The sequence below is a fragment of the Lampetra planeri genome, chromosome 21, assembly GCF_965212315.1.
Source record: "Lampetra planeri chromosome 21, kcLamPlan1.2.h2, whole genome shotgun sequence".
NCBI classification, from domain to species: Eukaryota; Metazoa; Chordata; class Hyperoartia; order Petromyzontiformes; family Petromyzontidae; genus Lampetra; species Lampetra planeri.
The window spans coordinates 7291699-7316378 of NC_136127.1; the positions used below are offsets into that span (position 1 = coordinate 7291699).

At 47.1% G+C, this 24680-nt stretch overlaps 2 protein-coding genes across 3 annotated transcripts; both read left to right on the forward strand.

Moving 5' to 3' along the window:
- The first annotated feature begins 353 nt into the window (after positions 1-353).
- Positions 354-9642, forward strand: LOC144724766 (anterior gradient protein 3-like). Its single transcript, XM_078604153.1, has 7 exons — positions 354-614; positions 2897-2960; positions 4360-4412; positions 4631-4707; positions 7459-7522; positions 8301-8384; positions 9023-9642. Exons 1-7 carry the CDS (start codon positions 530-532, stop codon positions 9070-9072), a joined length of 477 nt encoding a protein of 158 aa, XP_078460279.1. The 5' UTR covers positions 354-529; the 3' UTR covers positions 9073-9642.
- A 3512-nt stretch (positions 9643-13154) lies between these two features.
- Positions 13155-24558, forward strand: LSM12 (LSM12 homolog). Of its 2 annotated transcripts, XM_078603892.1 has the most exons (6): positions 13155-13317; positions 16075-16208; positions 17366-17453; positions 20803-20912; positions 21672-21798; positions 24400-24537. In XM_078603892.1, exons 1-6 carry the CDS (start codon positions 13197-13199, stop codon positions 24402-24404), a joined length of 585 nt encoding a protein of 194 aa, XP_078460018.1. In that variant the 5' UTR covers positions 13155-13196; the 3' UTR covers positions 24405-24537. The 2 variants fall into 2 exon arrangements, with proteins under 2 accessions (XP_078460018.1, XP_078460017.1); XM_078603891.1 differs by lacking the exon at positions 17366-17453 and having other exon boundaries at positions 13156-13317; positions 24400-24558.
- The last annotated feature ends 122 nt before the right edge of the window (positions 24559-24680 follow it).

Sequence of the window (24680 nt, forward strand, 5' to 3'; positions counted from 1 at the left end):
CCGCACTGGCTTGGAGTCCCGCTTTCAAACATTTTCATTGGCGCATGATACCTCCCCAATAACATATTTCTTTTTGCAGGGTTGGCAGCGGCCCGATCGTCCAGAAATAATCGCAAACCGCACGGCTTAACAATTGCGAACCGCACCGCTCTCTGTCATTGGCACCAAGTGATGGACCACATCCGGCTAGCCCGAGGCCCCCCCCCGGCCCTAACGAGGCGCTTTGTGTGCTCATCTGCCTCCTCCACGCGGCCAGCGAGCCTGAGTGTTGTTTGCACGAAGACCCCGGCCACCTGGCGTCTCTCCATTGGGCCCCGTGCCTCGTATTTAAGTGGAGGTCCCATGTACTGGCCCTTCGTCTCTGTGTCTCTGTGTGTATCTCTGTCTCTCTCTGTGTGGCTGTGTCTCTCTCTGTCTGTGTGTCTCTCTCTGCCTGTGTCTCTCTGTCTCTGTGTCTGTGTGTGTGTGTCTCTCTCTCTCGGTCTTTCTCTGTGTGTCTCTCTCTGTGTCTCTCGCTGTGCCAGGGATCATGAGGTCGCTCCTGGCAGCAGCGGCGCTCCTGTGCGCGGTCGCGTGCGGCGGAGAGGGCAGGGTCCAGAGGACGTTGGATTCCGGTACTGGCAGTCTACAAACACTCTATAAACTATAAACTACTACAAACTATTCATTTTTATTTACCAGGTAAGGCCCCGCTAAGCTATGTAGCTATTTTTCAGAAGCTACCTGGCCACAAATGATAGCTCAACGAGGTGTCTCATGTGAAAATTGATTGCAGCCAATATATATAATATAAACGCACATGTTTATGTATTTACTATATATATACAGTACGTATGTCTGTATAATAGGTGATGGAAATGTGACGGTACGTGACGCTGTTTTCCCGGCACTTCTCAAAACACTCGAGACGACTTTTACTTGTGGCTTATGTCGTCGTGTCGGTATAATGTCCATTTAGTTTCATGATAACCCTCCACCACCCGACAGAACCAATCAAATCAAGATGCCACGTTGAGCGAACACGCCAATTGATTTTTTTTTATCAAAAAAACCGGAAGGCTATTAGGGCTGATAACAATGTTGTATGAATCATCATCATCATCATCTGTTAATAAAACAAAACATCTCAGCTCGGCATCACATACGGTACCGACAAACAGCGATCGAACCTCAAAGTAATCGAATTATTGTGAATCATACTAATGGTCGCGAAAGCCTAAGTACGTGAAATTAACCAATCACTTTCCCCAACACCGCTGGCAGGAACCTCTTCAATACCTGTACTCGGATCATTCTGCAGAGGGGAAGCAGCAGCGACCGTGTGAGGACGAATCGATTTCACAGTGGCGCTCCTTAATTTAAATTTCGACCACGGTCTATAATGCAAGGGGTGATCCATGTATAGATATAAACAATGTAAAAGTAAATTCCTGCTTTAAATGTGCATGTAAGCGGTGCTTATCCGAGACAGTGGTGACAACTCCACGTTCATATGGCGGGGGCGAGTCTAAACTTTTTATTTTTTTACGATCGCGAGCCACCTTGGCAGGCTCTCTAATCGGGGCCACGAGGACAACTTTGGAGGAATTCTGGACAGCGCAACTCGTCCTGTTTCCAAGCCTCTGCGCGTCTCACACGCAGTATTAATGCACGTTATTTAGTCGTTATTAAGATGTATAGACGACACTTTAGCAATATCCAATCAGCTCAGAATGGGAATCTGATTATATGTATTTATAGTGGAGGAAACCGATGAGCTATGCAGCTCTTTTTCACAGATGTTGAAGGGGGCGTGCCACGGTGGCTAGGAGATGTTAACTACCTCACCTTGTATACAGGAGGTCGCGGGTTCGATCCCGACCCGAACACCTTTATGTTTGCATTCCGCGGTGTATCTCTGTCACGTGGATTTTTCTCCTGGTCCTCCGGTTTTTCCCACCTCATTTAAAATCAACATGCGTTTAGAGTATTTGGTTGCCATATATTTCCACGTGATAAGCCACTTTGTTGAACTATCACTTGTGGCCAGGTCGCTTCTGAAAAAGGGCTATTATATAGCTCAGTGGGCCTTACCTGATAAAATTAAATTAGTTTCGTTGCATAAAGTAATTGTGACTGAGTGGCTGATGTAAACTCCAATTATGTTCCATGAGGACGATATGGTTGATAGTTGGCACACGTGTATTGTGGTATATGCTTTTAACAAAACAAAAGTGAGAACAATTCTAGATTTGAAGTTTTCGTGACTGCAACAAAGAAAAGTGAAAACAAACTACGATTTGGACCCTCAAACAATATTCTGATCGTGTCGTCTGGTTTCACTCATAGGGCAGGCTCAGCCTAAAGTTCTACAGTGCTTTGAGTCTCGTGTTGTGTTGGCTGGGTCACGGAGCCCGCAAGCGCAACCATCGCATGCCCAAGCAGCTTCTGTTTGGCCGAAAAGAGGGGGCGAAATAGGCGCGGCACGGGCTTGAGAAGAGGTGGACTGATGCGGTCCATGAGGACTTGGCGAAGACCGGTACCAGTGGTGTCAAGAACGGCCTCTGTGGAGGATGAGGTTCATTAAGGATGCTACTGGCCAGTTGGAGGCAGTCGCCCTCCAACAACAGCAGAGGGCGGAGGAACGACGCTCACAACAACGAGTGGAGCACCGTGTGGATTAACGCAACAAGTTGGCGCATTGGGCAATACAGGTGGTGCATCTGCACATGAGTTTGTCCAATGGCCTTCTGCCAGCAGCGATCCTTCCACACTTTACGTAACAGACTCGAAGTGCACCTAGCCTGGCACACGCGCTGTGGTGATATCACGGCCACTCGGTGCATGGTGTTGTCATACTTGCACTTAAGCTCATTGACGTAATGGTTTGGCTCGTGTGTTCTGCTGTGCCATGCAGGCTGGGGAAATGACATCGAGTGGGTTCAGACTTATGAAGAGGGCCTTCTGAGAGCAAAGGAGACGTATGTACCCTCTGATGACTTCCACACATCTCATAGCTCATTTTAACACGCAGTAGGCTTTTGCGATCAATATCATCCATAATACAATTTTTTTTGGGTGGGGGGGGGGGGTTAAATCGCGTAAATATAAATGTGTCGTTAAACCCGCCACCACGCGACACATGCCCATTGAAAAAATAAAAGGACTCACAAGTGATGCCGTCACATCTATCCGCCTGGTATACAGGAGGTCGTGGGTTCGATTCCGACCTTAACGCCTGCTGTATATTTGGAGTTTGCGTGTTCTCCCCGTGGTCGCGTGGTTTTGTCTCCGGGTCCTCCGTTTTTTCCTCTCCACATTTACAATCAACATCACGCGTTTTGAGTATGAGGCTGCTATACATTTCCACACGATAAGCCACTTTGTTGAATTGTCATTCGAGGCCAGGTCGCTTCTGAAAAATAGCTAAATCGCTGAGTGGTACTTACCTGGTAAAATAACAAAAAATAAAAAAAATTATATTGTTTTTATATACATTTTCCATTTTAAGGCTACACGGTGTTATTGACGAATGTGTTGCGTTTATGTACAACGCACAAATACATGTATGTGTATTATGTTGACCTTATACTGGTAGGAACCTCCTGGTTACACCAACCCACAAGGGATTATTGTGTCCGTCTGTCCGTCCGTCGTGCATCCAAAAATGGGAGGGGTGGGGCTGGGTGGAGAGGGGAGGGTGGGGAGGGGCTGGGTGGGGAGGGGCTGGGTGGGGAGGGTGGGGAGGGGCTGGGCGGGGAGGGTGGGGCTGGGTGGGGGGTGGGAGGGGTGGGGCGGGGTGGGGTGGGGCTGGGTGGAGAGGGGCTGGTCACCCCGTGGTCCCCTTATAAAACTCAACGTTTAACCTACTCACGCCGGCTTGTGCCCGCCCTCACAGTCGGCCATATTTCCGGAAAACACCACGCCGCCGTTGACCCTGGCCATTGACCGAGCAACCCAACGTTCCTACCAGCTCACTCCGCAGGAATGTGTTTTCGCATGTATGCTGAACTTATTTCGCACCGTACGTAGCCAACCGCGCTAATCGGAGGTGCAGCGGGGGGGGGGGGGAGACAACACTAAACACACAAAAAGCAGTTCTAAAGAAATGAGCTTTCAATCGAGATGATGATTTAACAGTGCACATCTCTCCAGTGGCGTCCTAATCTCGGAACGAAGAACGTTCCAGACGGCCGCAAAAGCGCGATGTGAATGCGCTCGATGCTGCGCCCGCCTTTGTTCGATGGGCCGCGCGGCGCGAGGATGACCGGAGTTCACGTCGCGTTTGTTTTTTTATACTCCTCGACGAACGGAGTTCGATGGCGGTGATGACAAAAAATAACACGCTTTGCTCTCACGCCCGCAACGCGTGCCCTACAGGAGGCAGCCGCTCATGCTCATCATCTGGCTGGAAACCTGCCCCTACAGTAAAGGTGAGCCTGCGCCACGGAAGGATGTGGGGAGCTGATGGGACTTGCCGATGGAACGGTAGCGACAGTGCCGAGATCGGCCTCTGCCGAGGAGTTTCGTGATGGAAGTTGCTTGTCAATTAACGCGTTATTTAATATCTGCAAGTTAACGGAAGCGGCAAACGCGTACCGGTAAATGCCGCGCATTTGATTGCTTGGTCCGGTTTTGTGCTCGCGTGCAGAATTGCGCAACAGGATGAGTCAACACAGAGCCATTCAGAAGCTCGCCTCCGAGAGCTTCATCTGCCTCAACGTTCGGGTCGGTGACGACCCGAGGCCGCGGAGCTCACAGTTTGGTGCCAAGCTGTCGACGATTCTTGACGATGACTTTCAGTTACAGTTGATGTATATACATACAGGCTGGGACTATCGTTTTGCATTGAAAAAATAACAAATAATACACTGTTATATTTCGATTTGTCAAGGCGTCCTCCTCCTCTAACCCAGCTTAAATATACGCTTAAATATACGCTTAAATATACGCTAGATATACGCTGCCAAGCTTGGTGGTGTTCATTCAGACGCTGTCTTTCCGACAGCCCTGTTCTTCACCTGAGGACGGCTGCTTGCGTTGTGGCCGAAACGTCGTGAGAATTGTAGTTTATTATGTTTTATTTTTATTATTTTATTATTTCCCTTCTACGTTACTTTACCGAAATAACCAAGAAGATGAACACTGTTAAATGATAACAAATGCGATGTTAATAGCTTCAGAAAGTCAAAGAGTCTCCGACTTGTTCGCCATCATTGTCAACACGTGCCTGGAATCTTCTGCAGGTGGTCTCCAGAGCTCGGAGGCACATTCTTGTGGTGTTGTTGCAAATTCTCGAAAGTGTTAACATTGTTTTGAAGCACCCTGAATAGCACACTTGACCGTTTACACAGCAATATATCGAAAGCAACTCAATCCTCCCGTAAAGCACGTGACTTCTGTGTTGCCACCCCCACTTTGAATCCCTCCCCCCGCCCACTTTGAAAACAGACGCTGCTGCTCCTCTGTGCAACTCACTTCTGCTCCCGCCTTCCTTCTCTCGTCTTTCCTCTCTTCCCTCAACTCTCATCCCCATTCTCTCCTCCTCCTCCTCCCTCCTCCTCCACCCTCCTCCTTCCTCCCTCTTCTTCCTCCCTCCTCCTCCCACCTCCCTCCTCCTCCCTTTCTGCTGCCCTCATCCTCCCTCCTCCTCTCTCCTCCTCCTCCCTCCTCCTCCCTTCTCCTCCTCCTCCTTCCTCCCTCCTCCTCCCTCCTCCTCCTCTTCCTCTCTCCTCCTCCTCCCTTCTCCTCCTCCCTCCTCCTCCTTCCTCCCTCCTCCTCCCTCCTCCTCCCTCCTCCTCCCTCCTCCTTCCTCCCTCCTCCTCTCCCTCCTCCCTTCTCCTCCCTCCTCCTCCCTCTTCCTCCTCCTCCTCCCTTCTCATCTTCCTCCCTCCTTCCACCCTCCTTTTCCTCCCTCCTCCTCCCTCCTCCCTCCTCCACCCTCCTCCCTCCTCTTCCCTCCTCCTCCCTCTTCCTCCTCCCTTCTCATCTTCCTCCCTCCTTCCACCCTCTTCCTCCTCCCTTTTCATCTTCCTCCCTCCTCCCTTCTCCTCCTCCTCCCTCCTCCTCCTTCCTCCCTCCTCCTCCCTCCTCCTCCCTCCTCTTCCCTCCTCCTCCCTCTTCCTCCTCCCTTCTCATCTTCCTCCCTCCTTCCACCCTCCTCCTCCCTTTCTGCTGCCCATCTTGATCCGTGCCCTCCTCTTTGTCCGTCTTGGGGACGCACATCCCGCCATCGCTTCACTCTCCCGGTCAACTCTCTCTCCTCCCCTCACCTTGATGCACCACGGGTGAATCGTTGTATTCGTACAATAGTCACCCTGTATCCGCTCAACGTTCCTGTAAATTAACTGCGAGTTTACTTGTGAACTGGCTAAATCGACTCACACCGCGGGGGGGGGGGGGAATGCACAATTCAGCGTCGAATTATGCTCGTGCAATAATTTATACGTATCACGTGACGGTTGTTTTTGGCTCCCATTTCTGTTCGATCCAATGCAGTGCTTTGTCCCACTTGCTGTTGTCAATTCGGTGGCGCGGGGTCAGGCTTGCGAATGAGTCTCTTATGCTGGTCTCTGGAGGTCTCGCCGTGGTTAAACGGAATCGACTTGAGTACGCAACTCTCTGGAGGGGTCCTCTAGAGGGGCTCTCGAAGAGGGGTCCTCTAAAGCGGTGGTTCTCAACCGGGGGGTGGGTTACGCGGACCCCTAGGGGGTACGTGAGGTTATTTATAAATGTGTGAAATAATATAGCGCGCGAGAGTCATTGGTGAACGATTGTCACGTTGTCATGAATCTGCCAACATGAAATAACGACGATAAAATTTAAATCCACGTGGTCACCGAGAACGATCGAAAATGCCTTCCTCATCGATCGTAATTTGTTCATTGATCGTAATCAATGAACATATTACGGCACGCGTGCAGAGCGTCCGTTGAAATTGTTTTTTTTCGCTTGCAAGTTACTAGCTAGTTAGGAAACCTCACCACAATGGACACGTGGTTAAAATATTGATGCTCATTATTCATACGTTTATTTCTCAGAACGATGTTGGGCCCAGACAAGGTGGGGTTATACTCGGTTGAAACTAAATTCAACAAAGTGGGTTACAGCATACTCTTAGTTTTTTCGGTAAAGTCACGTAGGTAAAAAATGTACAGCAAATCTAGCTGTGACGGTCCAACCTGATAACGGAGACTTGTGTTGCCTCCGAAACGTCGTGATTTTTTATCATTTTATTTTTATTAATTTAAATTTCATTTTTTACCTACGTGACTTTACCGAAAAAACTAAGAATATGAATCCTTGCAGTCACGAAAGCTTCAAATCTAGAATGGGTTACAGCAGCCAAAACAAGGATGAATCCCACTGTTGTAAAAGTCCCTCTAGAAGGGGCCGTTCTGCCAGCAGCGTCGTGAGCGGGCAATTGCAGGGCTGCCCCCTTCATCTCGTTTTAACATTTCATTCCAATGTCTCTCACAGGCCGAGCCCAACGATCAGAACCTGGCTCCGGATGGTCGCTACGTTCCCAGGATCATGTTTGTGGGTGAGATCCCTAACCTGAGACGGGGTGTGGGTGTAGAACCACGGGGAGCTGGTGGATCACGGAAGGATGGAGCCGCTGCGTGTGTGTGAGTAGGGAGAGGTGGCGCAGCGGTTAGTGTGCCGCGCTACGAACCCGGCAGAGACCCGAGTTCGACTCTCGCTCGCGGCCAATACCGGTGACGATTATCTGAACCGATCCTGGGCCTCCGCTAGATCGACTCAGCCTCAAATGAGTATCTGGTGTGGTATGTGAACGTCGCCACTGGGCAGACAAAGGCGGCCGGGCGTGTTGCCTCCGAAACTTCGTGATTTTTATTTTATTTCTATTTTACTTTTATTAATTTTAATTTTTTACTTCCGTGACTTTACCGAAAAAAACCTAAGAATATGATAATGAAATATTGGTTTGCCCTATCTCAATCAGTGACCATCGCTTTCATGGATGAGAAAGTGCTGCCCTCTACTGTGTAGACCAGGGCACTCGAAGGCCTCCCAGAGGTGGCTCTGTCGTATTCGCTTCCACGGAGCGTTCTCTCACACGAACGGTTCGTCTCGCAAAGTGACAGCGATAGCAAAAATCGGCATCACGTCGTGGCAAACCATGACGTGGTAATTACCCACGCGGATTTTCGCACGGGAATTAAATTATCAGTATCGGGAGTGTGTGCAGCCACTCACGTGCTAACCTCATGACGTGACGCCACCGTGTCTTCTCCACCTGTCCACACCATCATCACCTTCACCCCGCTCACCTGTACACCTTCGCCAACTTGCCACAGACCCATCGTGGACCGTGAGAGGCGACATCACGGGCAGATACTCCAACCACCTGTACCTCTACCATGCGGCAGACGTGGATCTACGTGAGTGGCACTCGTGTTACCCGAGATTGGGTGCGATGGGCACGGATCCACACGGAGACTGAACATGTAAATGCAGTGGTTCCCCTCGTTATTCGCGAACTTGGCTCTCCGCGGTTTTGGCTATCCGCGAATTGCATTTGGAACTCGACACGACCACTGCATCGTGAGAGAGAATGTGACGAGATTAAGTGATAAGGTAAAGTGACGGGGTAAAGTGACGGTGATGATAAAGTGCAGCATCATCATAATTTAAGGTAAGTTAATTTATAAACAATTATTTAATACTTTAACATTTATTTTAAATTTACGTTCTGTTCATGAAATCCAATTTTTCGTGTTGTATTATAATAATGTTCATGTATTTCATTGCGTATTTATTTATTTAAGATAATTTCATTTGCAAATGTGACTGTATTCAGTACTCACAAATATTTTAAGGGGCATCCCCAGTGGCAGCTGTCCCTTTGCAGAATAAGGTGTTTTAGCACGTGGCCTGCAATCTGGTATCAGCCTGCCAGTCGGTAGAGAAGAATTCCATGTGTAATCCTAATTGAGTAATGCTATTGATGATGATGATGATGATAAAGTTGGTGATGATGATGATGATGAAATCTTTGTCGGTTGTGCGTGTCTCCTAGTCTACAAGTCCATGAATCGGGCCCTGCAGCTGCTCAAGGATGAGCTGTGAGCGACACCCGGGTGCAAGCTGGTGCCGGGTTTAATCAACCTGGTGGGATGATGGGTTGAGTGGACCTTCATAGGTGGCGATAATAACAATCACACAACTGGTAAATGTTGAAATCTGTTGAGAACCACCCGTAACTTGTGTAACGTTATAAGGCTTCTGTATTTGATTCGGCAATGGTTATGTAACGGATAAGATAATGGTTCTTTATTGGGTGAGATCATGCTTTTGTTTGGGATGAATAATGGTGCAAAATCGTGAGGTATCATCGTTCTGTAGCATGGGACAATGGTTGTTTTATAATGGATGAGACACTGATTCTATATTGTATGGGACAATTCTATTATTCTTTAATAGTGAGACGATGGTTTGTCATGGAATAAGACGATGGCACGAAATTGAATGATAACACAATGAGTGGTTCGAACTTGGATTGAGGCAATTTTGTGGAGTGGATGAGACAATGGTTATATAATGATGCTTGAGAATGCTTCCATAATGGATGAAACAGTGGTTTCTTACTCTTTGTTTCTTTCGGTAAAGTCACGTAGGTAGAAATAAAATAAAATAAATCACGACGTTACGAACGCAACACAAGACGGGCGCTTGTGTTGCGTTCGAAACGTCGTGATTTATTTTATTTCTACCCACGTGACTTTACAGAAAGAAACAAAGAGTATGGATTCCTGCAGTCACGAAAGCTTCAAATCAAGAGTGGTTTCTTATTGAATGAAACAGTGGTTCTGTATTGTATGAGGCAATGCCTTTGCAATGGATGAGACTCTGGTTCTATAAAAATGTACATAAAACAACGTACAATAAAGAACTATTCCAGTGTAAAGTTACGTTTTCAGTGTCTTCCAACCTATAGATGAGATCAGTGGCATAGCAGTGTGGTCGTATATGGAACACGGTGCCAGGAATGAAATATGTAAATCATCGCGTGGGTTTGTGAGTAATGGGAAGTAAATTACCCATTGTCCCATCAAAGGGAAGTTTGTAATCAGTATATACATAATTTGCTGTGATGTGGTTTATAGATCAGATGCGTGGACATTGCCAAAGAAAACTGAGCATAATCTGAAACATGTGCAGAGAGGCATGGGAAATGTGCAGCCAGACCTAAACTAAATTATTATTTTTATTTTACCAGGTAAGGCCCACTAAGCTGTATAACTCTTTTTTTAGAAGCGACCTGACCACAAATTATAGCTCAACGAAGTGGCTTATCACGTGGACATTTATAGCAGCCAAATACTCTAAAACGCATGTTGATTCTAAATGTGGAGGGAAAACCCGGAGGACTTGGAGGAAAAACCACGCGATCACAGGGAGAGAGAGAGTGCAAATTCCAATTATACAGCAGGCGTCAGGGTCGGGATCGAACCCACGATCTTCTGCCTACCAGGCGAGGTAGTTAACATATCACCACCGCGGCGCAGAACAAGTAACTGACACAAACAAAATTAGAGATCTCATGGACTAAAAAAAGTAAGTGGTGCTTGGGGCAGGACACGTCGCTACAATAGGGATGATGGCTGATGGTCGAGACTAATGTGGGAGTGGCAGTCCAAGGAGGGAACGCGCCGAGCTCCTGTGCAGCTGCTGGGTGGATTATTTCTATCGTGAGACCACGAGAGATGGCGACGGCCTGGAACAGAAGGCCTTCATCCACCAGTGGATAGATCATGGGTGACGGTGGTGACAATGAGATGAATGTACGAGTGGTGAAGGATTGAGAGAATTAGCACGATTAAAATGAATTGTGGACGAATGAATAAGCGGAAGGGGATTGGGGGTGGTAATGGATGAGCGTTCACGTCACCCCCCTCATCAGCCCCCCGCCATCCCGGGGAAGCTAATCCCAGTAAATAAGCAACATTGGTCCAACGTTTCATGTTGAGAGGGATGATCCAATTATTCTAGATTTGAAGCTTTCGTGACTGTAAGGATTCATACTCTAAGGTTTTTCGGTAAAGTTACGTAGGTAAAAAATAAGTAATAATAAATAATAGAAATAATGATAGAAATAAAATAGTAAATCACGACGTTTCGGAGGCAACACAAGTCTCCGTCATCAGGTGGGACTGTCACAGCTAGATTTACTGTCTCAAGACTTATTTTATTTCTATTATTTATTATTATTTATTTTTTACCTACGTGACTTTACCGAAAAACCTAAGAGTATGATCCAATGAGCCAAGGCCGTAGCCATGGAGTCAACATTGGGGGGAACCAAATCTTCCAGGGGTTCTCGGCCCGCCCCCCCCCCCCCCCAGAAAAAAAATATCTAAATTTGAAAACTAATTTCCTGCCTAAAATATTAAAACATTCACTAACACATGGGATGGACTTTTCATTTATTTTTTACAATAATGCCTAATAGTGTATTGTATTACATTGCTCTGTTTTTTCTTTGTTACCTTTTCTTGTTTCATTGTAAGTAATGTCAGAGATTAGGGATTAATAAAATACAACCATAACCACAATCATATGAACAGAAATCTATGCATTGTTATATGAAGACAAGTCCAGATATTGTGGCCAAGGTTTAGCAAATTGTTATTTTTATATACATAGTATAGCAATTATTCTATTTTAAAAATATTGTTTATAGCAATATATTCGGGGGGGACATTTTCAGCATATTTGAATATTGGGGGGGGTGTGTGTGTCCCCAATATATATTATAATTACGGCCTTGCAATGAGCAGACCGACGAAGTCTGCAAGCTCTAACTCTGCAATCTCTACGAAATCACGTATCTCAAACGCACACGCAAAACACTCTTAGGTTTTTTTTCCGGTAAAGTCACGTAGGTAAAAAAATAATAAATGAAAATAACTAAATTAAATCACGACGTTTTGGAGGCAACACAAGTCTCTGTCTTGAGGTGGGACCGTCACAGCCAAATTTACTGTATCATCTTCTTGGTTCTTTCGGTAAAGTCACGTAGAAGGGAAATAATAAAATAATAAAAATAAAACAATAAAATAATTCTCACGATGTTTCGGCCACAACGCAAGCAGCCGTCCTCAGGTGAAGAACAGGTCTGTCGGGAAGACAGCGTCATTCAGACGCTGTCTTCCCGACAGACCTGTTCTTCGTTGTAAGAATTATTTTATTGTTTTATTTTTATTATTTTATTATTTCCCTTCTACGTGACTTTACCGAAAGAACCAAGAAGATGAATCCCTGCAGTCACGAAAGCTTTAAATCGAAATTTTACTGTATCATGATACCGAAAAAACCTAAGAGTATGAATCCTTGCAGTCACGAAAGCTTCAAATCTGCACACGCTAAAATGAACAAGTGCTCTATACGAGCATCTCACGAGTTTATGAACGATTACGTGAACTAATGAATAGCTAAATGAACGACCAAAGAACCGATTGAACACACACGTTAAATGAACCATCCTTTAAATTTAAATAAACTGGCCACCTATAATGCAATGTCAGCAATATGTATAATAATAACCCACACCTGTCGACCCTTCGTCAGTGCCCTACCTTATTACAGACCAATTCAGGACCTTATTGGTCACCCCGTGCCCGCATAAATCTCAACGTTCATCCTACAAAGTCCCATCACAAGGGAGAAACACAAACAAATAAATATTTTTGTGCCCGTATTGAAACGGCTGTACGCCGTATGGACCTGAAAACGCAATTTTCCTGTACAAGAATACGGGGTAAACCGTATGGGTTGAGACGGTATGCTAATGCTTCGTCATACACTTTTAGTTATTGAAGGGTTTCTCTGTTATTCAACAACTACTCTTAGGTAACTATTAATATACCAATTATAAACTCTTCATTCTGAAAGTTTATTTTTTATCTTAAATATAATTCTCATCAGGCCCCGCGTTGTGAAGTGCAATCTCAAAAACATTCTCTGCTCCGACCCTCTCTATTTTCGTGCTCTGAATAAGGGCCCTTGGCCGAAACGTCGCGTCTAAAGATTGAGTGAAGAATCAAGTTAACGACTCAATCAAGGAACGGAATTGAACGGGTGACCCCGTGACCTCCCTCCGCCCACTGCCGCCACCGCCCCGCCCCTCCCCCCTCTAGCACCCACCCCCCGCTCGTGACGTCACCGCCTCTTCGCCGCCGCCTCCAGTCAAAATGGCGGCTCCCAATGACTACTTCAGCGTCGGGAGCCAAGTGGCGTGCGTGACCTGCCTGGGGCAGAAGATCCATGGCGAGGTGCTCGCCTTCGACTACCACTCGAAGATGCTCACCCTCAGTATCCATTCTCCGTCGCGCCGCGACGCGTTCGCCGTCGTCCGTTTTGAGCCGGTCGGGTGTCGAGGCCTAGTCGGCCGCCGCGAGGCCTCGAAGAACACCGCGCTTGCCTAGATGCCTCCACCCGGGGAGGGTGAGGGATGGAGGGGGGGGAGGAGGGAGGGAGGGAGGGGGGGTGCGAAGCGACCTCGCCCGCTCGGCGCTCGCTGTCCGAATGTTTGAAACAAAAAAACCCCTCTCGACGTGGTCACTGTCGGGCGTTGCTTGGTCCGTCGATGCCCGCGAGTTTATCTCGGGGGGGGGGGGCTTTGGGGCGGTGTTTGTGGTGGTCTTTTTGTGGTTGGCGCGTGTCCCCTTGTAAAATGCTTCGGTGTGTTCGCGTACAGTTGGCGGCTTGGATGGTTAAGTGGTCGGTATTTGTTCGTGTTAAAGGACGCTTTAAAGGCACGTAAATGTAGGTGTGTGTTCGCGCCATCGGTATATGTTGTCTTTAATGATAAAGTAATCGTAGGTTGGATACGTTGCTTAAAGAAAGTTATGCCCGATATGGCCACTTATCGATGAAGGTGAAAAAAAAACCACGATCTTGTGCCACATTCAAGCCGAGGTTTAATTGTACGAACAATTGTTTTGCAATGTTAATTGTTTAAAAACGGTAAAAAAAACTGTTGCAGGAGAATCCATTCATATGTTGTATGCAATAGTCCACGGGATATTGCTTAGGGCCGGCCGTACGTGTACCGTAATGCTTAAAGTTGCCTTGTGAGAGTAACGTTACGTGGCATTTAAACCATACACACACTACAACCATTGCGCTGTAGGTCACAAATACCGTAGTTTTGTGGCCACGCTACGTTTTGATGTGGCCTCGGGCTTATGCCTCTCTGCACTTTTATATTTTTTTGTTACCGGAACACGAGGATAAAATGCGCAACAGGAAACATTTTAAGGTTGGTGGTTTATTTCCACGTGGTTTTTTTAAGGGCGAGGATTGCGGGCACGAGTTGTGTGTCTCGTCGCTGTTTTGATCTAATTTGAAGGCCGAACTAGGTTCAGGCGGAGGTCAAGACTTAGGGGTTGAAGTTCAATGCGGAGGATTGTTCTCTCTTTGTGGAGAGAGCCGTGTTGGGCGGCTTAATGTGTCGATGGCGTATGGATTCTGTACGTGCAAAGCCCGTTGGTCAATCCACTCGCTGTGTAAGGGTTATAATTCTCACCATAATTGAACATACTTCACCGCACTGGTCATTGCGGGTTTTGTAAAGGTGGAGGGGGTAGTTAAGAGAACAGCGGTAGATTTTGCTGCACGGCCCCGACTGCCTGTTGCACCTTTATTTTGCGCATGGTCACATCCAAATCTGGGCTCAAAACTGCTTAACTTTTCATCTATGACAAGATTGGACTCATTCCGGGTCATTTGTTGACTGACGTGCGTGGTTTTAGACTGGTTGTGACAACTCGCTGATCACAGCGACATTCAGTCTGTCTGAACTTCTTTTGCACCGTACGTAGCGAAATGTGCTTTTGGAGGGTGCATTGTCTGAAGACAATTCAGGACTCCTCTGAGAAAAGCCTCTTGTGACTCAATGGGGCATTTCCTGGAAAATGCAATTACTGTATACTATTCGTGAACATATTTAAAACCGGTTTGGCACAAGCGTTCGCTACTAAAACGTTTCCAAAAATCAACTGCCTCATTTAAAGTTGGGTTTCAATTACAAAATTACGAAGTTTTAACAAGATGGCTTGGCTTGGGTTTATATGACCAGTTTTCCAAAAAAAATCTTCCTAAATCCGCTTTATTCTCCTGTGTGTAAAAAAGGACTTTTATGGTCCCAGTGGGCCAACCAGGTTGTTTATATAAAATAAAGTGAAGATCATCTTTTGTTTTAGAGGAGCAATCAGCAGTGAACTGTTCCCACTTTTTGCGAGGTTTAGCGGTACACTAGTGGTGAGGATTATATATTTGTCAGCGTTTAGTATGATCCTTAAATCATCTCCGATTAGCACAGTTGGCTACGTATGGTGCGAACGAAGTTGACATGCATGCAGAACTTGGGCTTCTGTTATGGGTGAAACTAATCAACTTAAACGTAATTTTTGGTTAATTCTAAAATGTCGCTTTTGTCCTAGTTTTAAGTATCGACTTGCCGTATTCATTAAAAAAAATCTAGTATGTGCCGAACATCATTATAGTTGTAAATTTAATAAGTTATATTTTCAGGCATGCTCATCAACTAGAGTGTGGAGTTGAGTTTGTACTTCTTCCAAAACATCCACAAGGCATGGGCAGGTAGCCATCGTCCAGCAGTGGATTGACAGTGTACTGTGCATGTTCCAGAGCAGCTGCATTGTACATCTTATTGTATATATGTTGAACTTCTTTTGCACCGTACGTAGCCAGCCGTGCTCATCGAAAGTGCGAGGGAAGGACAACAAACTAAGCACAAAAATTACTTCTAAAGTAATGAGTTTTTAATCTACATTTAAAAGTGGCTTCCTAATATTGGAAGGAAAAGCGTTCTAGCCAGCGGTTACCCTCTTTCTTCATTGGCTAGCCATGTGCAAACTAGCGATCTTTCCGGTCCTTTAATAATACATCAGCAATAACGTACGGCGAGGATTGACAAAAATGACTGCATTGCAACAGCGTCTTGGTCGATGGCTAACGAACGTGTTTGACTCCTGGTGAGTGGGTGGGCAAGCGAGTGAGTGAACCAGCGAACGAATAAGCTCCTTAACTCGGCCGGCACCCCAGAATGCCCGTCGTCGAGTGGCAAGGTGGGCGTGTGCGACGTGCTGCTCCTCAACCTGGCCCTCGTCTCCGAGGTGGACATCCTCGCCGAGAGCAGCGAGCCGCCCCCCGTGCTTACGTCGCTCAACACCAACAAGGTGCGTGCATGCTTGTGTGCGTATTTTTTGTGGGGAGCGGTAGTGTAGCGGTTGGTACGCTGCGCTACGTACCATTCCCGCTTGTGGCCAACATCGGTGACGAATATCTGAACTGGTCTTGCGCCTCTCCGAGGTCAACTCAGCCTCAAATGAGTACCTGGTGTCGTGTATAAACATCGCCACTGGGGAGACAAAGGCGTCGTGCGTGGTGCTGGCCACCCACCCCCATGTGTACCGTTTCGGCCTTCATAGGTGCTCGCAATAGCACTTGCCCCAACAATCTGTTAAGGCTATATGGGGATCTTTGTCATGGGGAGCAGTAGTTTAGCGGTTGGCGCAATGTGCTACGAACCTGAACTGATGCTGCCCCAACCCGAAGTAACCTTGGCCTTAGAAAGGAGTAACTGGTGCGTTATGTCCAAAATATCAGCACTTGTGCACAGTGCCAGCTTTAATAGGTGTTTGCTAACAGCATTTGCCACAATAGTCTATAAAGGATACAATGGGGGGGGGGGTGGTCTTCGTGTGTTTCTATAGGTGTGTAGGAGTGTTTGTCGGTGTGTGTAAGAGGGATATGATTTTGGAGGTGTGTAGGCATGGAAGATTGTAGCACAGGTGGTACATTTTCCATTCATCTCGATTAGCTAATCCATAATACGTGGGTCTGTCCCATAACCTGCTCGCTAGCAATCGACACTTAACATGGCCTCAAAATGCACGTAGGCTGGCACAAATGCTGTGGTGATATCACAGTGGCGTCGTGGCGCATGACGGCTGTTGTGTGTATGGTGGGGAGTGGTGGAGCAGTGGTTAAGGCACTACACAATTAACCTGATGACCTCTGCTCAATTCCCTGCTGTGGCTCACATCAGTAGCTAGTGATATTTGAACCTGTCCTGTGTCAGCTGAGCTTTAAATGAGTAGCTGGTGCGGTGTGTAAACATCAGCGCTCGGGAGACAAAGGTAACCAGGCATGGTGCTGGCCACACCATCATCGTGCGCCATGCCGGCCTGGATAGATGTCGGCTACACTATAAACCACATGCTGAAGCTATGGTTCGTTTTGTATTTACAATGAACACATTGTTTTCCTTTTCTCCCAATAGTATTCCAGTTGTGCTGCCATCAACATTGAATTGTTGACTCCATTCGAACAGATTTGGTGGCAAGCAAACAGACTGAGCGGTGAACTCACCGAGCTACCGGCAACTCATCCGCCCATATCGATACCCGACGGAAAGTCCTGTGCGTCCACCCGTCCCTCTTGCGTTTCCAGTGTTTTCTCTTTTTATGCTTTTGTCGTTTGTGCAATGGGGGGGGCCATGCCTAATAATGGGATTCTTCAGCTATTATATTTCTTGTGGGCTACGCGATAAAGCTAACTACCGTGTGCCGGAGGGCATCGTGGCATTTCGCGTGAAGTTTTAACCTCGTCGCGTTGGCATTTACAGATGTCGTGTGGTGTCGTGACGTCATAACATGTCTTTTTATTTCTCCCTTTAATCTCACAAGTTTTTGTAAACTCTCGTCTACGGCTCTCTTATCTCGTGTGTATCTCGCTTTCATCTCACTAATCCCTTGTCTTTCTCCGTATCTCAGTGAAGCCATATGTTTTTAGTGAGTTGCTCCAGGAATCATCAAGTGGCCAGATGTGGTTGCTCCGCAGTCCGCCAGATGAATAATCATGGCTCATGATATCAAGCGAATCAGAATGAGAACTCTCACAGCTGGAAGTGTGACTGATGTCAGAGTGGTCCTAGAAGCTGACGTCATAGGACTACTTCTGAGGTTACTTAAGTGAGCTTCTTAAGCCACAGTAAAGGCACCCCATCCCCTGTGGTGCGTGCCCTGTAACGAGTTAACTGCATGGTAGTGAAGCTGAAATGTGTAATCCACAAAGCTTGAATATCCAATTTCAGTGATCCGTTTTGGTGCAGCCCATGAGAACAGTTAAATCGCGGGCGACCGTAACCCGGATTTGAACCCCTTTGGCACTGCCAGCTTAATTGCTCTGATGTAGTTCCCTCCCCCCTCCCCACCTCTGTGCCACCCAGTGACTTGGGGATGTGCATTTCATACTTTGTGGAGGTCACAGGGTATCTGTAGTTAAAACACAACCAAGGTGGTTGAGTGATTAATCCTCTTGGGGGATTTGCCCTGTCATTTAATTATCGATTTGCATTGCATGAAAATGTATATGACAAAGTAACATAAATATAAACATTTATGCTCGGGTTTAATGTGAAGTGTTTAAAGGTCTAGATAAGATTATCATGAAAACGTGAACCCTTCTTGCTCGCACTTTGACTTCAAAACTGGTCTCCCAAAATAGACGCGCAAACCAATTGGGGGTGGCTCATTTGCGCGAATGAATGAATGTTCCTGAGAAAACTGGGCCAGAACTTGTGAGAATCTGGGTTCCATTCCTGGGTCAGCCATCTGAGACTAAAACCAGGATCTCAAGTGAAGTGAGTTAATGGTGTCAGCTGTTCAACTCCTCCGATGTGATTATCTTCTAATGATTCACCAAAGCTAGTGCTCAACTCAAAAACTTTACTCGAACAGATCCATTGTATGTATGTTGAACTTATTTTGCACCGTACATAGCTGACCGTGCTAATCGGAGGTGCGGGGGAAGGACAACAAACAAAACACGAAAAGCAGTTGTAAAATTATAAAATCAGCTTTCAATTCGGAATAATGCCAACAAATAAATAAACACATCCATGAGCCATTCTATGCATCTCTTTACTGGGAGGCTTTGAATGAGGGATGATGGCTACAGGGTATTGTGGATTTTCCAGGAGCCTGTGCTGAATTCAGATTACTGTTTATTGATAGAGGGGTTTTTTTTTCTTCAATATTTTACAGAGGCAGATAACGAGATTGTGAACGGTAAAGCCAAATGCGTTGCAACACTGACGTGTAGTTCACATTGCTGCTCAGCTTGCAGAGTACAGATCTTCAGGTGTGAATATGGACACGTGGACATCACAGACCTGGACTTGGTTAAATAGCACAATATCATCTTCAAGTGCCATGGAGAATATTAATCACAAATTTAATAATGCCTCGCATCCATATTTTTGTCCCTACGCATAAAATATACAAGTTAATTTTTTTTACTATCTCATCGAACCTCATCAGTATTGGTTCAACACAACCAAACTCTTGACAAGTTTTGACATCCATTGTCTCATCAGCAGAGTCGCACTTGCTTTAGCCAATGCTGATGAACTGCCGGATGTTTATCGGCGAAAGACCCTTGCTGTTATGTATGGGTCCTAGTTCGACACAACTAGTATAATTACTCAGCGGCTGAGGTTACAGTTTACCTTGTGATAGCAATTCACAGCGAATGACACGATGACATTTGTAATTGAACCCAGGTCTATTACAACGACAAGGCACGTAATGATCCACCGTCAATTAAAACCCGTGCAGAACAAGATTCGATCGGGTTTGCAGTAACATAGCAGCGTTCATATGCCGACACACATCAAGGCTCTGCATAGGGGACCAGTGGTGGGGTGCATTGATTTTATGGAGGGGGCAGTCAAGATCTAGGCCGCTACTTGAACATGGTCAGGGAGTATTTGGGATACTATATGGAAATATATTGATATGTTAATTCGATGCAGATGTATTTAAGACGATGGAATTAAAGAGATAGACCAATCGAGATGAATGAGATGGAAAAGAATGTTCTTGAATTGAATCTGGACCTCCTTCCCCTCCCTGCTATGAATTGTGACAATGAAACTAATTTCATGGCAAGGAAGGTTGCATAGTTGAATATGTAATAGGTGTGTGAATGATCCTATCGGTTTGCCAATTAGTATCGAATCCTTCGCTCACAGCGTATCAATCTTGCACTGCTAAGAAATAATTGCGTTTAAATTATTGTAAATCGTATGCAAATGATTCGCTCGCATGTCGGGCGACTGGAGCAAACAAAAGTGCTAGCGCGACAGAAGCGAAACAAAGCAGATAGGGACACATGTGTGAGAACCGCGATCGACTCTAGAATTAAATCACGACTAAATTGTAAAAATCAAACTAATCGCTGAGTGAAGTTGATGGATCATTGCCCGCCGATAAAAAAAACTACACCGTGGATTTTTCAATTGTGATTATTCACAGAGCAGTCATCGCCCGCTTCCAGCAGACTGGACATCTGTGAAAAACAACTTTATACCTCATCGGATTCCTCCCAGTATGAATAGCGATTTTGATTCTGACTAATGCTCTCGGTGGTTACTCATGCAAATGAGATTTGTGTAAATCCTGCTCATTGAGGTACACTTCTGTGTGTGGGGAGCAGTTGTGTAGCGGTTAGCGCGCTGCCCTACGAACCCGGCGACCTGAGTTCGATTCCCGCTCACGGCCAACACCGGTGACGATTATCTGAACCGGTCCTATCCCTTCCCTATGTCGACTCAGCCTAAAAAATTACTACCTGGTGTGGTGTGTAAACATCAGCACCTCTGTGGACCAGCACGGTAGCGTCGGCATGCGTCGGCGCGTTGCCGTGCGCCGCACCCAAACCCCGTGCCGTTTTGTTCCGCTCATGTTGTGTCGTTTTTCCGGGCAGCTCTCAAGCCGGGTGCACAGCGAGGTGGAGGAGAAGTTGAGTCACGCTCACGCCGTGAGCATGGGGGTGTCGCCCGAGGGAATCCTGTTGTTCCAAACGATCCAGAAGACGTGAGTTAGCCGACGCGTCCTCCCTCCCTCTCCTTTTTTTTTTACGATCAGGAAAAAAAAAATGCTCGGTTATTCGGCACTTTGCTTCATTTTGGCTTTCATTGCCTTCCTCCGTAGCTCCCTCCCTCCCTGGTGTCCTCTTCCATCGGGCGCCATTTACTTTTGCTTGCGCGTCATCACCGATGACCTGTATCTCACGGGCTCCAGTAATGTGAGGCAGTCTCGCGTGTTAGGCAACTTGGCGGTCAGTTGCAAAAAGATCTTTATAGTTGGATAATTATTTTTATTTGAATCTACTGCATTGACTAATTATCCCAAGTCTATGAACAAAACGTGTGTGGTTGTACAGCCGCTTGTCAATTTACTGCTTGATCAGGCCCTCCCTACAGTTGTACATGGACGTGTTTATGGCTGCGTGGCCCGTAATAGCAAAATAAATCCACAAAGAACAGAATTGACTATTTGGCTCAACGTGTTGCCAGCGCGTGCCTTACACGTGCCATTCTAACCGATGCACTTGCCTCCATCTCTCCAACCTTCTCCACCGTCGCCTCCATCTCTCCCACCACTGCCCTCTCTATCCACTCTCCACTCATCTCTCTTCTGCTGACATCTTTCTCCATCCATCATCTCTCTCCGACCTGCTTGCCTTTCCGACCTCCGTGCCTCTCCCACCTGTCTTTTTGTACCACCGCCATCTCTCCCACCACCGCTCTCATTCCCACCGCGTCCTCTCCCCACCGCCGTCGCGTGTGCCAGGATCAAGGAATGCAAGTGGAACGAGAAGAACATCATCGTGCTGGAGGACGTGGTCATCTCTCCGCCGTACCGCGTCGAGAACTGCAAAGGCAGAGAAGGGAGCGCACTGACGCACGTGCGCAAAATTGTGAGTGCCGCCCCTTCCTTCCTCTGCCTTCCCCTTCCTTTACTTCTTGTCCATCCATCCTTCTTGTCTCGTACCTGTTCCCTTCAAGGCGCATTTCGCCTCTGGAACAGCGAAGATTGGGCTAGATGGTAAGGAGGACCCTGGTGGCTTGTGATTACATGGGTTGTTATGGGAGCAGGGAATTATATTTTTGTTATTGATCACACATCTATAGTGTTTTTTAAATCCTTTATATTAAGTTCACTTGCTTGCTTGCTTGCGCGCTTACGACCATGCAAATCTTTCGGTCGTTTTTTAACCCACTTCCCGTGATCCAATCGAGCTGACATTTTGCACACAGACTCGTTGTGCGTGACAATTTATTTTCGTGAAAATTTTTTTCCAGAATTTTCCACTTTTTAGGAAACAAAAAAAAATTCATATTTAATTTAAAATACCAATGTGATAAAAATGAAACTCTTACTCAAGAAAAACAGAAATGAATAATAAAATAAAACCGATTCCACGCATATAAAGGATTTATAGTGAAAAACTTTGTTTTTACGGGTTAATTTTTTCCCTCCAACGTTATCCCGATTGTGCCCTTGGTTTTTCTCGTAATGAAGTATTGGAAATGACGGCAGGAAACTCCTTGACGGGTAACACACTCCTTTTATTAAATCTTCACTTATCTCGATACAACGTGTAGTCTCTATTCTTCCGCGTACGGTCACCCGACACCGGTACAACTCGTAACCTCTATTCTTCTTATAACACACCGTACTGAACTCGTGTAGACTCCAGGCCTCTGGCTACACACGCCTCACTCGTCTCGTGTAGACTCGCCTCGTGTAGACCCTATGCCTCTGGCTACACACACATCACTCGTCTCGTGTAGACTCTTCTCGTGTAGACCCTATGCCTCTGGCTACACACACATCACTCGTCTCGTGTAGACTCTTCTCGTGTAGACCCTATGCCTCTGGCTACACACGCATCACTCGTCTCGTGTAGACTCTTCTCGTGTATACCCTATGCCTCTGGCTACACACACATCACTCGTCTCGTGGGGACTCTTCTTGTGTAGACTCGTCTCGTGTAGACCCTACGCCTCTGGCTACACCCATATCACTCGTCTCGTGTAGACTCTAGGCCCCGGCTACACACTCGGCATGCTGACACTGCATGCTCACCCTACACTCCGCCTCTGGGTAACACAGAGTCCCGGTCCTCGCAGGACAGCGGGACTAGGTACCGCAGGGCCCTGGCTCTTCCTCCCGTCTTCAGTCTTCGCTGGTTACACTCTCCCTGTGCGCCTGTGCGCATCCCCTTATATAGTCGTTCCTCCCGGGAGACGGAGCGGATGCGGACCTCGATGCGAGCATCGCTTGTTAGTGAACCAATCACAACGCGCTATCTCTACGATCCTTTTTCCCCAACGCGTGTTTTCACTCACCAACCAATCACGCCGCGCTGCCACTCGATCACTCCCACACCAGCGCGTCACCGGCACCCAGCCAATCAACACCACACAACCCACGATCCCGCGCTGACCCCTGATCCTTCACCGTCAGCGCGCGTCACCACACACACATCCAATCACAACGCGCTGGCACCTGATCGCTACCCCAGCGCGTATCACCACTACAGTAAGACAAAACAAGCTCGCAGAGCAATGTTACCTGTCGTACTAGAGAACGTCCCACAGAAGCATTTTTAATGGAACTGCTCCTGGGATTCCTTTAAAAAGTAACCTTCTGATGTCAACACTAGGGGGCTGCACTTTCTCTCAAACCAAAATTAATCTGATGGGAGTTTGTTTTTAATATCAACGGTGCCTGGGCTGATGCCATCAACTCCACTTCACTTGAGAATCCGGCTCAATGGAGGGCTGTGTTTTAACCGAACGACCTCTGCCGTGCCAGCTCAGCGTTCTAACCACTAATCCACGTGACCACCTCGTGCCATTTGATTGTTAATTGAATCTATTTCAAGATACATTTTTTCACAATCACAGCTGGACTGCAGTGACCACTCGTGGCACCCGATTGTGTGCTGCTAGGAATATGATGGCCTGTCGGCTATTGCGCAAGCTGAGTCGTATTGATCCGTCGGGGGGAAGGCCGAGAGAGAGAGGTCCGTGTGGAGCCTCATTGCCCTTGGGTGCATTTTAGATGCGCGAACGCAAGTGTGGTGGACCTTCTTTCGCACCACCGCACGTAGCCAGCCGAGCTAATTGGAGGTACGGGGGAAGGCCAACAAACTAAACAAAAAAAGCCGTACTAAAGAAATGAGTTTTCAGTCTAGGTAGGTGTTCCATCTACGCAAAACCCGCCATCCGCACATTTGCTTCGTTCCGCCTTAAACCATTGCGCCGGTAGCCGAGTGTTTTTTACAGACCTTTGTTAAGTCCACTGCTGGATGGAGGGTTCTATGAGATGGGGAAGGTGGGGAGGGAGGGGTGTAGAGCAACGTGGAGGTGAAACAGAATCGATTCTTGAACGGAATTGCACACTCGGGGCTGTTCACGGAATCGCTTTGGGGGGTTGGGTTATCGTGTCAAGACGCCTTCATTGCAACAATGCACCCGTGAAAAATTCCTTTACTTTTTTTGCCGTTCAGGTTGAAAAACACTTCAAGGACGTGGACCAAGCCAAGTCGGGGCAGCCTTTGGCGCAGCAGCAGGCGGCACAGAGAGAAGCCCCGCTGTCGTTATGAACCTCGGGGTTGCTCGTCCCCCCCCCCCACCTCTCCCTCCCCACCTGTACCCCCCCCCCACCCCGTTCCCCCAACCCACTGTCCCCCCCCCCCCCCGCCCTCCAACACCTGCCCAAACGGACAACCACGACTTCGTCCACTCTACCCATGGCCACTCGGCTCTGTCCGAGGTGATGGGGCGATTA

Bases quoted from the DNA above. Each gene is read 5' to 3' on its own strand.
- LOC144724766 (XM_078604153.1), top strand. From the start codon at position 530: ATGAGGTCGCTCCTGGCAGCAGCGGCGCTCCTGTGCGCGGTCGCGTGC. The intron at 2,961-4,359 runs GTATGTACCCTC...CGTGCCCTACAG, and splicing joins CTTCTGAGAGCAAAGGAGAC to GAGGCAGCCGCTCATGCTCA. The intron at 8,385-9,022 runs GTGAGTGGCACT...CGTGTCTCCTAG, and splicing joins TGCGGCAGACGTGGATCTAC to TCTACAAGTCCATGAATCGG.
- LSM12 (XM_078603891.1), top strand. From the start codon at position 13,197: ATGGCGGCTCCCAATGACTACTTCAGCGTCGGGAGCCAAGTGGCGTGC. The intron at 13,318-16,074 runs GTATCCATTCTC...CCGGCACCCCAG, and splicing joins CTCGAAGATGCTCACCCTCA to AATGCCCGTCGTCGAGTGGC. The intron at 21,799-24,399 runs GTGAGTGCCGCC...TTTGCCGTTCAG, and splicing joins TGACGCACGTGCGCAAAATT to GTTGAAAAACACTTCAAGGA.